Raw genomic sequence first — 15,306 nt, 5'->3', positions numbered from 1 at the left:
CCTCGACCTCGGTAGAGACCAAGGTTCGCCCCCCAACCCACCCCAGCGCCTGCGTGCTTCGAACGGACACTGCAACTCCCCGGAGCCTCAACGCTCCGCTTGAGGGCGGTGTTCACGGCTCAAACCGAGGGCGGAGGCGAGAACCGAAAGAGGAAAGCCAGAATACAAAGCTTTTTGTGATTTTGGACTACTGTTCCCACAGGGGCAGCAGGCTCGGGTTGTCCTCGGCAGCACCGATCCCTCACAGAGTCACCTTTACGGGCCTGAGGAGCCCTGGCCTTGCCAGACTTACGCCTCTCCATTCCGTAGGCCAGCCCGGGTAACCTGGCCCCCTTTCGCCCCCGCGANGAGATGGGCACTGTGGAAGCCCGACACAGCCGCCCAGAGGGCTGGGCGGTCCTGCGAGCCAGACGCGGCCCGGAGTGCGCGGAGTCGGGCTCCGTGGTGCCCGCTGCTTTTCTGAAGGGCCAGATTCCGCGGCCCTGGTGGGTCCTGGGGCCTCGGGTAGTCTGCGATTCTTCCCGAGTGAGGGCTTGCGGTCAGAGACCCGGACGGCTTGGGTTTAAATTCGTGCGGCGGTAGCGGCGCGGGGCCCGGTATGTGGGCGCGGCCTGTTCTGCAGCGCGAGACCCTGTGGTCCTACTCACCTCGGTCTTCTCAGCCACCCAGGCCTGGCTGTAAGAGGGAAGTCGGTGGAGCCCCAGAATAAAGGTCCTGTCCAGAGCTCTGGCGCTAGATCCAGGGCTGGCCTCTGGGGGCGGGAGGACCCCCTGGACAGAAGAGGACGCAGTGGGCCGTCCCAGGCGGTGAGCACGAGCGACAACCAAACTACAGGGTACACAGAGCTGCGAGCCCGGCCACGGGTGACCGCAAACCGTTCCTCGTTTGNGGTGGGTTTCGACCGCCCAAGAAAAGCCTGGGGTGTAACGAACACTTTGCTTCCCCAGCCCTGCCAGTCTCCAGAGAAGGCCTTTGAAGTGAAACGAATTGCTGCCACGCCTCTAAAAACCAGGTTCTGTGTGAATTTGTGCTGCTTCTTTGTTTCCGTGAAATGCATTTGATTTTCTGAACCCTGGGCTTTTTAAATTCTCTTACCTTGGAATGTGCTGCTTAAGAATGATCTATTCATTGATTTGTGCTTTAAGATTTTCCTACCTAGTTAATGGCAGGGGACCTGATTAATAGATAACCCTCCTTAGTGCCCGTCTAATGCAGTTCTACATTTAGTTTAACCGTATGCTATATATTCTGATTATGGAAATACCGCTTTTGGAAGTTAATGTTCATGCTTTGTTTTCGACTGTGATATGTTAAGGAGTAGTTTAAGGTTTGTTTAGATATCTTCAGTGACTGATTCCAGAGTAGGGGTGGGGATTTTTTCCATCATTGGAGATTTTTGGTACCAGCCAAATGTGGTTGGAGGTTTGGTAGCATAAGTTTATTTTGCTTATTTTTGACAAATACGAAATGATATATATTTAACGCATAAATAGATACATGTTTCAGTATATATACATTGTGGAATGGAATAATTACCACCGTCAGACTAATTAACATTGATCACCTCCCGTAGTTACTTTGGTGTGTGGTGAGAATACTTAAGATCTACTCTTGTAGCAAATTTCAAGCATATAATACATTATGGTTATTTATAGTAACCATACTGTACATTAGGTCTTCAGAACTTACAGATCTTATGACTGAGAGTTTGTAGCATAAGTTTGTTTGGGACATGTTATTGGATAGACTGAGGTGTATAAGATGTTTAAGAATTTTGAACCTAGCGTGGGACTTGGGCTCAGGTCATGATCTCGCTGTCAGTGAGTTCCAGCCCAGTGATGGGCTCTGTGCTGACAGCTGGAGCCTGGAGCCTGCTTTGGATTCTTTGTCTCCCGCTCTCTCTGCCCCTCCCCTGCTTGCTCTCTGTCTCTCTCAAAATAAATAAACATTAAAAATATATATAAAAAAATAAAAGCATTTTGAGACTTTGAATTCTGCCTGCCACTTACATCTGAGTGATTTTGAGCAATATTTCTGTGTCCCAGTTTCTTCATCTGTAAAATTAGAGTTATAATAGTATTTACCTCACAGAGTGATTTTGAAGATTACCTGAATTAATATCTGTAAAGCTCTTAAAGGAGTATCCGGCACATTAGAAGAGTGCTTAACTAATGTTAGCTGTTGGTATTAAATGATGATTCTTAGTCATTCTCTATCAGCTTTTTGTATTCCCAAGAGTAATGAAAATGTGAGATTAATTAGGATGGATGCTTGCAAGCAGGAGAATGAATCACATGCTCAGATGGACCAGAAGAGGGGTTCTTAACATGAAGTCTTTGGGCTGTGTTTATGGGTTTTTCAAGCCAAAAAAATCTAAGATTATGTACAGGATTGTAGTATACACTTGTCCGTGGGTAATTTGGTGGGGAGGAAGTCTGTCATTTCATGATACTAACCAAATTTGTGTAAGACCCAACAAGGTTGATTCTTACTGGTGTAGAATCGAAGTTTGGGATAACTGGGAATGACTTTTTGTCTTTTATGGAAATGGTTAAGTAACTCACACTCCATCTATGTGATGGAATGTTATACGATACTAAAAATTCTGTGTATTACTAATTTTGTTAGTCATCAGAAAAATATATATGTATGTAATATAATATTGAGAAGTATTTATTGTGAACAAAAGCATTTAAGAAATTAAGTTACATATGTATACATATCTATAAGATACATTGCAAGGGTTTAATAGCTGGTGTATTAGCTGGAGTCCGGTAGAGTTAAGCTCAAATTATTGAGCAGCTGCTATGAAATAAGCATTTTCCCCCCTATCTCTTACTTTGGAAAAGCATTGTGATCCTTCACAGAAGGCTCTCAGGTGTTGATGAAATACAATATTAAAGAATTGGTAGGGGGGGCAGCTTATGTCATTATCCCATGGTTCATGGGTTCTAGCCCCTCACTGGGCTCCAGGCTGGCAGTGTAGAGTCTGCTTGGGATTGCCTCCCTCTCTTTCTCTTTCCCTCTCTCAGCCCCTCCCCGCTTGCACACACATACTGTTTCTTTCAAAAATAAATAAATAAACTTTAAAAAATTGCTAGGAATTGTTTTTTCAGTCACATTGATTTCCCTGTTGTTACCACTTACATAGGCCTATTTAATCACAGTTTTTTAAAACATTTTATTTTTTTAGTAATCTCTATATCTAATGTGGGCCTGGAACCCACAACCCCGTAATCAAGAGTCACTCACTCTATGGACTGAGCCAGCCAGACACCCCTAATCACATTTTTCTTTAAAAAATTTTTAACATTGATTTATTTTTGAGACAGCGAGAGTCAGAGCACGAGCTGGGGAGGGACAGAGAGAGAGACACACACAGAATCTGAAGCAGGCTTTAGGCGCTGAGGTGTCAACACAGAACCCTACTCAGGGCTCAAATGGAAGATCATGACCTGAGCCACCCAGGCACCCTGCAAATCACAGTTTTCTTAATGACTATAAGGTATCCCATTCTCCCAAATCACTAAAAACTTCTTTTAATGAGAATAGATTTTTAAAAATTTTTATTTATTTTTAGCTTTAAAAAATATTTCTTTATTTTGAGAGAGAGGGAGAGAGAGAGAGTGTGTGCGTGCGTGTGTGTGTGTGTGTGTGTGTGTGTGTGTGTGTGTGTGGAGGGGAGATGCAGAGAGAGGGAGGAGAAGAGAATCCCAAGGAGGCTTTGTGCTGTCAGTGCAGAACCCCAAAGTGGGACTTGATCTCACAAACCATGAGATCATGACCTGAGCCAAAATCAAGAGTCAGACGTTTAACCCACTGAGCCACCCAGGCACCCCAACGAGAATAACTTTTTAAAACAATATTTCTGATGGAGTTAATTTAGGCTTGTGAAATGTTTAGTGCTAAGGGACCTAAAAGAGAAGAAAATAAAATTATCCATGGTTCCAACATCCAAAAATAATCACCATTAATATTTAGAGCATATTTTCCCAAAATATTTCTACAAGCATGTGTTTTTGTATACGGTTTTATTTCTGAATAATGGGATAACCCTAATTAAAAATGTAAAAGAAATCAAGACCTCTAGTTCTTAGTTTAATTTTTTTAAGCTTATTTATTTATTTTGAGAGAGACAGACACAGTGCGAGTGGGGAAGGGGCAGAGAGAGGGAGAGGGAGAATCCCAAGCAGGCTCCCTGATGTCATCACCGAGTCCCCATGTGGAACCTGATCTCATAAACCATGAGATCATGACCTAAACTGAAACTAAGAGTTGGGCCCTTAACCAACTGAGCCACCCAGGCACCCCCCTCTAGTTTATAGTTTAAAAGAGACATTCAGTGCCCTCTTGGATTTTATAATCATGGATCTATGGAGAAAGGTAAAATCCCAGCATTCCCCTTCTTGTTTGAGAAATTTTCCAAGTAATTGCAATTCATAAGAAAGAAATGACAGTTAAATTGAGAGACTTATTATAATTTAAAATTAATTTTAAAATGTCAGAATTTAAATATATAGATTTCCCCCATCTATTGATGTCTGTTTCATATTGATGATTTAAAATAACTAATCATATTGGGGCACCTGGGTGGCTCAGTTGGATAAGTGTCTGACTTTGGCTCAGATCATGATCTCATGGTTCGTGAGTTTGAGCCCCATGTTGGGCCCTGTGCTGGCAGCTCAGAGCCTGTAGCCTGCTTTGGAGTCTGTGTTTCCCTCTCTCTCTGCCCCTCCCCACCTGGTGCTCTGTTTCTGTCTCTCAAAAGTAAATAAATGTAAAAAAAAAAAGTAATTAAATAACTAATCATATTATATATTATTTTGTAAACTGATTTTTTTACTCTCAGTGTATCTTGAAAATACTTCATATTCCTTAACTGTTTTTCTAAAACTTAGCATTTTTTTTTTTTTACAAATAGTTTATTGTCAAATTAGTTTCCACATAACACTCAGTGCTCATCCCCACAAGTGTCCTCCTCCATGCCCATCCCCCCTCCCCCCCACATCCATCAGTCCTCAGTTTTTGTCAGCATTCAAGAGTCTCTCATGGTTTGCCTCTCTCCCTTTCCCCCACCATTTCCGCCCTTCTTCTCCCCCTTGTTCCTCCGTCAAGTTCCTCCTAATCCTCCTATACGTGCAAACATGTGATATTTGTCCTTCTCTGCCTGACTTATTTCGCTAAGCATAACACCCTCAAGGTCCATCCATGTTGCTACACATGGCCAGATTTCATTCTTTCTCATTGCCATGTAGTATTCCATGGTATAGATAAACCACATCTTCTTGATCCATTCATCTGTTGATGGACACTTAGGCTCTTTCCATGTCTAAAACTTAGCATTTAATGATTACTTTAGTATTCCCTTTTATGGATGTTTTATAAATTATTGAAGAAATCAGTTATTGAGCAGTAATGTTCAAACTGCCTGAGCAATTCTTTCAACAAGCATTCTATTGTTGGCTATTCCTTACCCAACTTTTCACTTCATAGTCCTTTCAGAGACAGGAACACTTAGAATATGGCACTGACTTTTTACCAAGTGGGATACAGGTGAAGCGTTTGGCTGAATTTCCGATGGATTCTTTACAATATGAAGTAGACCATAAAATTTAATTTTACCTGCCATTTCTTTCTTGCTTTTGTCCCCCACATCACTGTGGAGAGGAGGGTGATGTTGGGGCTCCAGGAAATTGAGGCTATAGGTTTCTGGAGATTGGGCAATCTTATCAATTTTTTTTGTCATTTACTAAGGCATATGTAAACTGATGGAGACTCATGTCCTGCGTGACTGTGATCTCTATCAGTTAACCATTTGTTTTCTTCCCTTTCCTTTGTTCTTGAACAGCCAGAAGGGCCTGAGGAATATCATACATATCCCCCCGGGTGGGGGGGGGTGTTTATGGGGTGTTAGCTTGTGTTATACTCCCTCATCATATACATGTATGTTTATGTAAGTAGTTTTCCTGACAAATATACAATTACACTACAAAATTATTTCTTAACCTACCTTCTACCAGCAATTTGTAGTGACCATCTTCCCATGACATCAAATAAGAATTTTACCTTCAGTTTTAGTGTTTTTTTAATTTAAATTTATTTTATTATTTTAAAAGTTTACTTATTTTTTTAGTAATTTTACATCCAACATGGGGCTTGAACTCATGACCCAGAGATCAAGAGTTGCACACTCTTCCCACTGAGCCAACCAGGTACTCTCATTTTTCATGGGTTTTTAGTGCCAGTGTATGAATGTACAGTAATTTATTTAACCTGCTAAAGCATATTTAGGTTCTTTCCAGCTTTTTTGGTCCCATTATAAACACTTCCCACACATCGTTTTACATCATACCTTAAGTGTCCATTTCCCTACAACCTTAGTAGTAAGTAGTATCATCAATTTTTCAAATCTACTTATCCAATTCCTTTAATATGTATTTCCTTAGTTATTATTATTATTATTTAACTAATGAGTCATTTCTACTTTCTAGAGAATTAGCCATGGTCAGGTTTCACAAATTCACTTTCCCCAGTCTGGGTTCCAAGAGAGATTGGTTGATAAATGAGATCATGCCAGCAGTATTGATAATTCTGAACAGACAAATGGTGACTGATGAGCTCTGGGAATGGTAGTTTGCCCTCCCCTTAGGAAGGGATCCCAGTGTGCAAGTATAGTTTTGTCATAATAAAGACCACTGGCATGGTCTATGCACGTAGTTCTCAAATTGTGACATTTGGACAAGCAACATCAAGTATCTCTTGGGAACTTGCAAATTCTCAAGCCCAACCCTAAACCCCTACTAAATTCCAAACTTTAGGAGTGAGGCCTTGCAAGCTGTGTTTTAATAAGCCCTCCAGGGGATTGGTACTCATTATGATAACCTGGCAGAAATTTTATAAAATCTGAGGGTGATTTAAAAATCCTGACTCTTTCCAGTGTCTAGCAAAGTTTAGGAAATTCTTGTCCATATTATTTTCTGTGTTTATGTTTAGGGAGCCCAGCCACATTCCTGAGTCTTAGACAGAAGTTCTGGGTTAGATGATGTAACCACTTCTTGGCTGGGAAGGTGGAAATGGAGGGAAATGGATCTGCTCAGGACAGGCCTAGACAGTCTATTCTCAAGTCCAGATCAGCCTCCCTGGGGCACGGGACTAACTGGAAACCCTCCGGCTAAAGTATCTGGATATTTTGTGCTTCCATGCAAGAGAGTCTCTGTTCTATGTCTGTCCTTGTGCAACTGATTTTCCTGTGGCTTTAAGGACATCTATTTGTCTAAACTACATCCTACCTCTTACAACTTGTCTGTGTATTGTTGGCGGGAGAGGGCTGTAGGAAGAGAGTAGTAGTGTGACTTTTTAAAATTTGGTTGCTCTGAGGCAATTTTCTTCTTATGGCTTCACCTTCTTCCCCCAGCTCTAGCTTCTGTGGACTCCGCTTCTCCAGGAAATGACCTTTGAGGAAAACTAACCAGTTCTTGCAACTCTAAAATCATGGCTCATGTAAGTTGGTGTTTCTGTTTGAATTACTATAATTTTTTCAGGTTATGTGAACATTCTCATTAGATATCCTGAAACTTCTTAGCAGAGCCCCACCCAACAGCTTCTCCCCAGTCTCCCATTCTAGCAAGGGGTGGAATCAGGCAGCCCAGGTCCCTTCTGTTTGCCTCTCTCTTCTCCATCCATGTCCATGTGTGTATTGACCAAATTATTCTGCATCTCCTAGGTGTTCAGTCTTTGTCTAGAGCAGGGATAAAATGGGAAGTGAAGTCCGTAGAGGAAATTGTTTGATCTGAGACTCTCAGTACTGGAGAACACTTTAGAGCAGCGCCATCTAAAAGGATTATAATGCAAGTTACATATGTAATTTAAAATTTTCTAGTAGTCACATATTAAAAATATAGAATTAGTGCCTTTAAAAAATTTTTAGAGACAGAGAGAGAGAGTGCACACTAGTTGGGGATAGGGACAGAGGGGGAGAAAGAGAATCTTAATCAGGTTCTGTGCTCAGTGTGGAGCCTGATGCGGGGCTCTATCCCACGACCCTGGGATCATGACTTGAGCTGAAACCAAGAGTTGGACACTCAACTGACTGAGCCACCAGGCACCCCAAAGAATTAGTGCCTTTTTAAGGCAGCATATCGTCTCATGAAAAGTATAGAATAATATGCGAGACGCTTATGTCATCTTGAACTTTTAGCAGTCACATTAAAAAAGTAAAAAGTAGCATGTACTGTTAATATTTTATTTAACTCAATAAATATATAGCCAAAATGTTATCATTTAAAGTGTAATCAGTATGGAAATTATATTTTACATTTTTTTCTTTCTAAAGTCTATAGTAGCAGGTATGTATTTTATAATTACAGCACATCTAAATTGGGACTAGCTACAATTTCAGTGCTCAATAACTACATGTGTCTAAGAATAGTGGACATTGCAGCATCAGAGATTTTGTGTAACTTAAAATTTAAATATAACTTAATATATTTATTAATATTAAGTATTAATATTAAGTATTATATATTATTATTATAAATATTAAGTATTAATAATACTTAAAAATATAGAAATATCTAAATAGAATCATTACTAAGTAACACAAAATGGATACTGTTTAGTAAATTTAAAATATTCAGTAAAGTACTTGTTATAACAAAAAAATGCTAACGATACAATGATGAAGTGAGGTCTGGAAGAAATTCTTTAATTTCATACAATCTCTACTTTTTAAATTTATTTTTTTAGATTTTTGAGAGAGAGAGCACACAAGCAGGGGAGAGGGTCAGAGGAAGAGAAAGAGAGAGAAAGAACCTCAAGCAGGCTCCGCGTTGAGCATGACTCAAAGCAGGGCTCAACATGGGGCTCTATCCTACGACCCTGGGATCTTGACTTTATCAAGAGCCGGACACTTAAGCGACTGAGCTACCCAGGCACCCCCAAGCTCTACTTAAAAATTTTTTTAACATTGATTTATTATTGAGAGATAGAGACAAAGCATGAGCTGGGGAGGGGCAGAGAGACGGGGAGACACAGATTCCAAAGCAGGCCTCAGGCTCTGAGCTGTCAGCACAGAGCCTGACGCAGAGCTCAAACTTACAAACTGCGAGATCATGACCTGAGCCAAAGTCGGACGCTTAACCAACTGAGCCATCCAGGTGTTCCCAAACTCTACTTTTTAAAATACAGAAATTTTGGGGCGCCTGGGTGGCTTAGTTGGTTAAGCGTCCGACTTTCGCTTAGGTCATGACCTCGCGGTTCATGGGTTCGAGCCCCGCGTCGGGCTCTGTGCTGACTGCCAGCTCAGAGCCTGGAGCCTGTTTCAGTCTGTGACTCCCTCTCTCTCTGACCCTCCCCTGCTCACGCTGTCTCTCTCTCTCTCCTAGAAATAAATAAAACATGAAAAAAAATTTAAAATACAGAAATTTTATGGGTCATTTGGAAGGAAAGAAATTCATCAAAAAATTTTTTCTAACCCTTAAAGAAAAAGGAGTTTGAATAAAGCACATTTATTGAGAATTTTTTAGGCCCACTTAAGCCCATTGCAAGCAGTGTTTTTATGTTCACTATTTAAGTTAATTGTGAAATTCTGATTAATTTATGTCAACATATCTAGGAATAAATAAAATTAGGTTTCCCATAGTACATTGAAAATTTTGTCTCTAGCAGTGTTTGGCAAACTACAGCTCATGACCCAGATTCATCCCTTGGCCTGTTTTTATTTATTTAAAAAAAATTTTTTTTAACGTTTACTTTTGACAGAGAGAAACACAGAGCATGAGCAGAGGAAGGGCAGAGGGAGGGAGAACAGAATCTGAAGCAGGCTTTAAGCTCTGAGCTCTAGGCTCTGTCAGCACAGCGCCCTGTGTGATGCTCAAACACAAACCATGTGATCATGACCTGAGCCAAAGTTGGACACCTAACTGACTGAGCCACCCATGCACCCTCTTGTCCTGTTTTAATACAGCCTTTGAGCTAACTGTGTTTCAAAAGAATTGTTTAAAAAAAAGAAGGGAAAGGGGAAGGATATGAAACAGACCATATGTGGCATGCAAAGCTTAAATATTGGCCCTTTACAGAAATAAATAATTTTAGAAATAATACATGTGTTTGTCATTTCAGCATTTGGTGATGTTCAGAGATGTGGCTGTAGACTTTTCTCAGGAAGAGTGGGAATGCCTGAACTCATATCAGAGGAATTTGTACAGAGATGTGATATTAGAGAACTATAGCAACTTGGTGTCAGTGGGTAAGCTCATCTGTGTCACATAATTCAGAAATTCATAAGACTGAATTTCACAGCTGTCTTTCTAAAAACTAGCTGAATATTTTCTTTGTATTTGGGAGTAGGCATCTTCAGCCATTAAGTATTTAAATAGTTCCTTCAGCTACCCCCATAATTCAGTGACCTTTATGTCTTTCTTTGCCTTCTCTGTAATTGCTTCTCTTTAATGACAGATAGATGTATTCTGAGACACTTATAGCAAAACCAGTTATCAAAGAAATCTGGTTTCCTATTGCTATAGATGGTCTATTATCTGTTAATTCACCTGAATGTGAGTAGGAAGACCAGAGGTATCCAGCTCCACATATCTATTTAAAAAGCTTGTACAACATAGTGTTGCTGGGTTGAATCAAGTTTGTTAAAAGTCAAGTGGACACATTGAATTTACCACAACAGATATACTACCTTTTAAATGATTTATACTTAAAAATTTTAAATGCATGAATTTTGCATTTAATATTGAATGAATATCCTGGCAAGAAACTAATTATTTTCCTCTTAGAAAAATAGCAAAAAATAGCAAAAAATAGCAAATAAACGTCCCTAATAAGTATGCATAGTGTCTACTGTGTACTCAGCACTTATCCAAACACTTTACATTTATTAACCAAAGTTTACAACAGTCCTATGGGTAGATATAGTTATTTCCTTTTTACAACAGAAAACTAAGGCCATAGTGACCCAGGTAGCAGAGGCAGGATTTGAAAATCAGTGTTCTCAAATCATTACTTTCCCAAAAAAAAATCATTCCTTCCTCTTAAGGGACAGAGTCTGTATGAGTTTAAATTAAAATAAGACAATGTTCCTACTTCTGTTCTTGTTATTCCTTGTGATCCTGAAGTAATACTAATATGAATGTTTTTCATTCCCATTACTCCACTTCATCCTGCAGGCTTAATCAAGTAAATTCTTCATTACATTCCCTTGTATTTTTTTAAGCAGGGTGTTCCATTTCTAAGCCAGATGTGATTACCCTACTAGAGCAAGGGAAGGATCCATGGATGGTTGTGAGGGCTGAGAGAAGAAGAAGGAGCCTAGGTGAGTAAGTTTTAATCAGGCAGAGATACATGGTTATGGCATGGCACAGCCTGCTGGAAGGAAGTGTACACCATAGGTATTGATAATGCAGAAAAGCCCTGAAACCTGGGAAGAAAACTTAGATCTCAACATGCGCCACCAAAGAAATTTCATCTATACCTTGGCTTACCATTTGTTTCTTCACTTCTATTTCCTTGTCATTTCAGTGGGGGAAAGCTTTCTTCCCTAATTACAACCATCTTTTTTTTTTTTTTTAATAAGGAAAATTTTTTTTAATGTTTATTTATTTATTTTGAGAAAGAGGAAGAGGGAGAGAGCATGAACAGGGGAGGGGCAGAGAGGCAAGGAGAGTGAAAATCCCAAGCAGCCTCAATGATTAGCACTGGGCTTCATCTCACAATCGTGAGATGATGATCTGAACTGATACAAGAGTTGGGTGCTTAATGGAATGAGCCACCCAGGTACTCCTGTAATGACAACCATTTTACCTGTATTTTGGATCTAATTTGTTTCTAATTCATCTTTTGTATATGTATTTCTTCATTGCTCTTTTCATGAAGTTTACATTGTAGTAGGGAAGTCATACAATAAACAAACAAATGGGTTACCAAATATCATAAAGTGATTAAGTATTATGAAGAAAAGTAAGTACGGTAAGAATATAGAGAATTATGATGGGTGAATTGGATAACTTTAGATAGGGTGGTCAGAGTACAGAAACCAGTTTGAAGAGGCTCTAGCTGGTCAAAGATGGAATTATTTGACTATACACATAACTACAGCTTGTTATAACACATAAAATACGCTTAATTCCATAAATTCTTAGTGATACTAATAGTAAATTGCTCACCATTGGGAACTACTACAGATATAACTCATTTGGAAAATATAAATATAAAGGAAAAGAAATATTCTGCACTCCTTATAAGAACTATAAGCTACCAATAGCTTATAAGTACCAATAACTATAAGTACCAATAGCTATTAGACAGAGGGATGTCTTTCTTTTTTTTTAATGTTAATTTATTTTTGAGAGAGAGAAAGACAGTATGAGTGGGGAAGGGGCAGAGAGAGAGGGAGACACAGAATCTGAAACAGGCTCTAGGCTCTGAGCTATCAGCACAGAGCCTGACATGGGGCCCAATGTCAGACCCTGAGATGGGGCCCAATGTCAGACCCTGAGATGGGGCCCACAGACCATGAGATCACGACCTGAGCCAAAGTCAGACACTCAACTGATTGAGCCACCCAGGCTCCCAGGTGCCCTGAGGGATGCTTTTCTTAATAAAAGTATTCAGTGAATAAATGAAAGATGGCAGAATTAGAGTATTACCATTTTGGAACCCATAATGAACAACTGAATCTAGGCATTGAACATCAATACTGATAACATCACAGAAATAGAGACAACCAGACATACTTCTTCTAATGAAAGGACACATTATCACCTATGAAGTTACTTTGCCAATAAAATTGGTCCTAAGTCTGATCAAGTGTCTAAAGCCAGCTACCAGTTTATGGGAAGAAGATAGAGGAACATGTTCTACTGACTCTTGGGAATATGTGCCGTAAAATTATGAAATGGGAAACACTCTGGGGTCAAAAACAGTTTCTTCAACAAGTAAATTACAAGGAAAATTGAAAGATTACAGGAGAACTTGTAGGTTAAATGACATGTAAAAGACCTGTCAACTAGTTGTATTCTATGGACTTTTGGGGGGATAAATTTACTATTATTAAATTACTTAAAACTTTATCTTTGAGACAGTTGGAAGTATGAACACTGATTTTTTATAATCTTAAAGAATTAGTGTTCATTTTTTAGGTTTGGATAATGGTATTATGATTAGAAATAAATCCTGTAAGTAAAAAAAAAATGAATATATGGGATTTGTGTCAAATAATATGAAGAGAGTGGATTGAGGTGTGCATTGGCCTGGGTTGGGAAGGGGTTGGTGGTTTTTGAGGCTGGGTCATAGATGCATGGACATTTATTAAACTCTTCTACTTTTGTGTATGTTAAAGATGCTCTGTAGTAAACTTTTATTTTGAAGTTTTTGGGAAATAAGAAGAAAATGAGAGATGAGACAGTGATAAAAATATATACAACTCTTTGGAGGAATTTTGCCATAAAAGTAGACACATGGGATATAGGAAATGTCTTCTACTATACGAGGTATTCAAACATATTAAATGTTGAAGGGAATGATTTCAAAGAAATGAAAATTGACGGAGTAGAGAGATAGATAATATTGTAAGGAATGGCTTTTGGTAGATGGGAAGGAATAGGAGCCAATTTATGAAGAAAACCCATGCTTATGACAAGGATATGGACACAGGTTGTTTGAATAATGTGAAGGGGAGAATACATATTTTTCTTTCAGTTGCTTCTAATTTCTTGTTTAAGTAAGCAGTAAGATTCCCAGCAGAATGTGAAGATTGGTATTTTATTGGGATTCAGTATGGATTATTTAGTATTTAGTCTGTATTGATTCTCAGAATTACAATTCTGTGGTCATAGGGTTTTAATATTTACAGACTTCTTGATACATTGACCCTGGTGTTAATATAACCAATGCTGCCTCTGTCATAAATATTCTGTATTCCATATTATCTTGTATCAACAACAAAAAAAGGTAATGAAAGACATTATACCTCAGAAAACAAATTAATTTTGTGGCCAGGTAATTACTCCTCATTTTCTTTTTAATTTAAGCTGATACCTTGAAAGTGGAAAGAACATTTCTCCTTTTATATTGATCTATGATGGGCTAATATTGTGTTTTCACATTTGCATTGTTTACTAAAGTTCTTGATTCAGTAGAATCCAAGCTAGTGTTTGGCTTATTAATTTTAAATAGTTAAATATTTTACATATGTCTTAAAAATTGGAACATTAAAATTTCTTAACCATAGGTCAGTCTTTTGATGTTTAGTTTGACCTTTTGTTTCATTGTAGGTCCAGCCAATTTTTTCTTGTTTAGATCACATATATATTACATAGGCTGTTATTTCTAGTTTCAGTTTATTTAAAGTAAAACAAGAACCTAAAGTATTCATCTTTGTTTTTATAGAAATGATTGTCTTAGTAGCTTGCAAAGATAAGAACTGGCATAAACAGTATCACTGACTTTTTATTTACAGAAATCATAACGTTACATCTCAGTGTTCACACTGTAGAGTAGTTTCCTAGGTGAGAATTTTCAGCATGCCACGGTCTTAATCTAGTATGTCTTTTAATGGGTGGGGACATATATGAGAGTCTCAGGTTCACTATATCCACATTGGAAATGTTTTGGTTTTTAATGAAAACCTTTAAGTTTTATAGAATATAATCATGTATACATATAATTTTATATTATAAATATAAACTATATACATATATATAATTTTATTAAGTAATCTCTATACCTAATATGGGGCTTGAACTTATAACCCTGAGATAAGTGTTGCATGCTTCAACAACTGAGCCAGCCAGGAGCCTCTATAGGATAAATTTTATAACTTGTTCTTTTTGTGTGGTGTGAGTCTGTGTATGCAAATATAGACACTTTGCCTTAATTTTGTGTATACTTATATTTATTTTGTGCATTGTCTGCTCATCTCCTTTATTCTATTTTTCCATTGTTTAATATTTCTTATGTCAATTTGTGTGAGCATTTATGCTGTGAATACTTTCTCATTTTCTTACAAATATTTTTGGCTTTATTTTTATTTTAACTGTGACTTTCCTGCTGTTAAATTTTTTATGACTTTCATTTTCCATTACTGGTTTTTACTTTTTAATTTATAAGTAAATCCTTTGAAATTACCATTTATAACGTTTGTCATACCCTTATAGCTGCCTACTTATTTACTACAGTTATTCAGCTAATTATTAGTCATTTAATATAACATTTATATCTTATTTGTCTTAATGAAGCCTTAAATTGACTTTTCCCTAAAGATTCTTACAAAGTTGCCAAAATTTTTTATTCCTTTTTTGG

At 38.3% G+C, this 15,306-nt stretch overlaps 1 protein-coding gene across 6 annotated transcripts in view; it reads left to right on the top strand.

Annotated features, from left to right (window-relative positions):
- The first annotated feature begins 374 nt into the window (after positions 1-374).
- The window catches only part of ZFP30 (ZFP30 zinc finger protein), a 48,906-nt gene continuing 33,974 nt past the window's right edge, over positions 375-15,306 (top strand). The window contains exons 1-6 of one of the 6 annotated variants that reach the window (XM_077773702.1): positions 375-806; positions 948-1,012; positions 6,134-6,212; positions 7,415-7,500; positions 10,120-10,246; positions 11,222-11,320. In XM_077773702.1, the coding sequence (XP_077629828.1) occupies positions 7,492-7,500; positions 10,120-10,246; positions 11,222-11,320 (235 nt within the window). In that variant the 5' untranslated portion in view covers positions 375-806; positions 948-1,012; positions 6,134-6,212; positions 7,415-7,491. Of the gene's footprint in view, positions 807-947; positions 1,013-6,133; positions 6,213-7,414; positions 7,501-10,101; positions 10,247-11,221; positions 11,321-15,306 lie in introns of those variants that run through there. The other 5 variants (XM_077773703.1, XM_077773701.1, XM_077773704.1 and 2 more) reach the window with 5 other exon arrangements.

This window comes from Crocuta crocuta, unplaced genomic scaffold (assembly GCF_008692635.1).
Source record: "Crocuta crocuta isolate KB4526 unplaced genomic scaffold, BGI_CrCroc_1.0 scaffold267, whole genome shotgun sequence".
NCBI lineage: Eukaryota > Metazoa > Chordata > Mammalia > Carnivora > Hyaenidae > Crocuta > Crocuta crocuta.
Note: the sequence above shows the minus strand (reverse complement) of the source record. Positions and strands in the feature narration are given on the sequence as shown.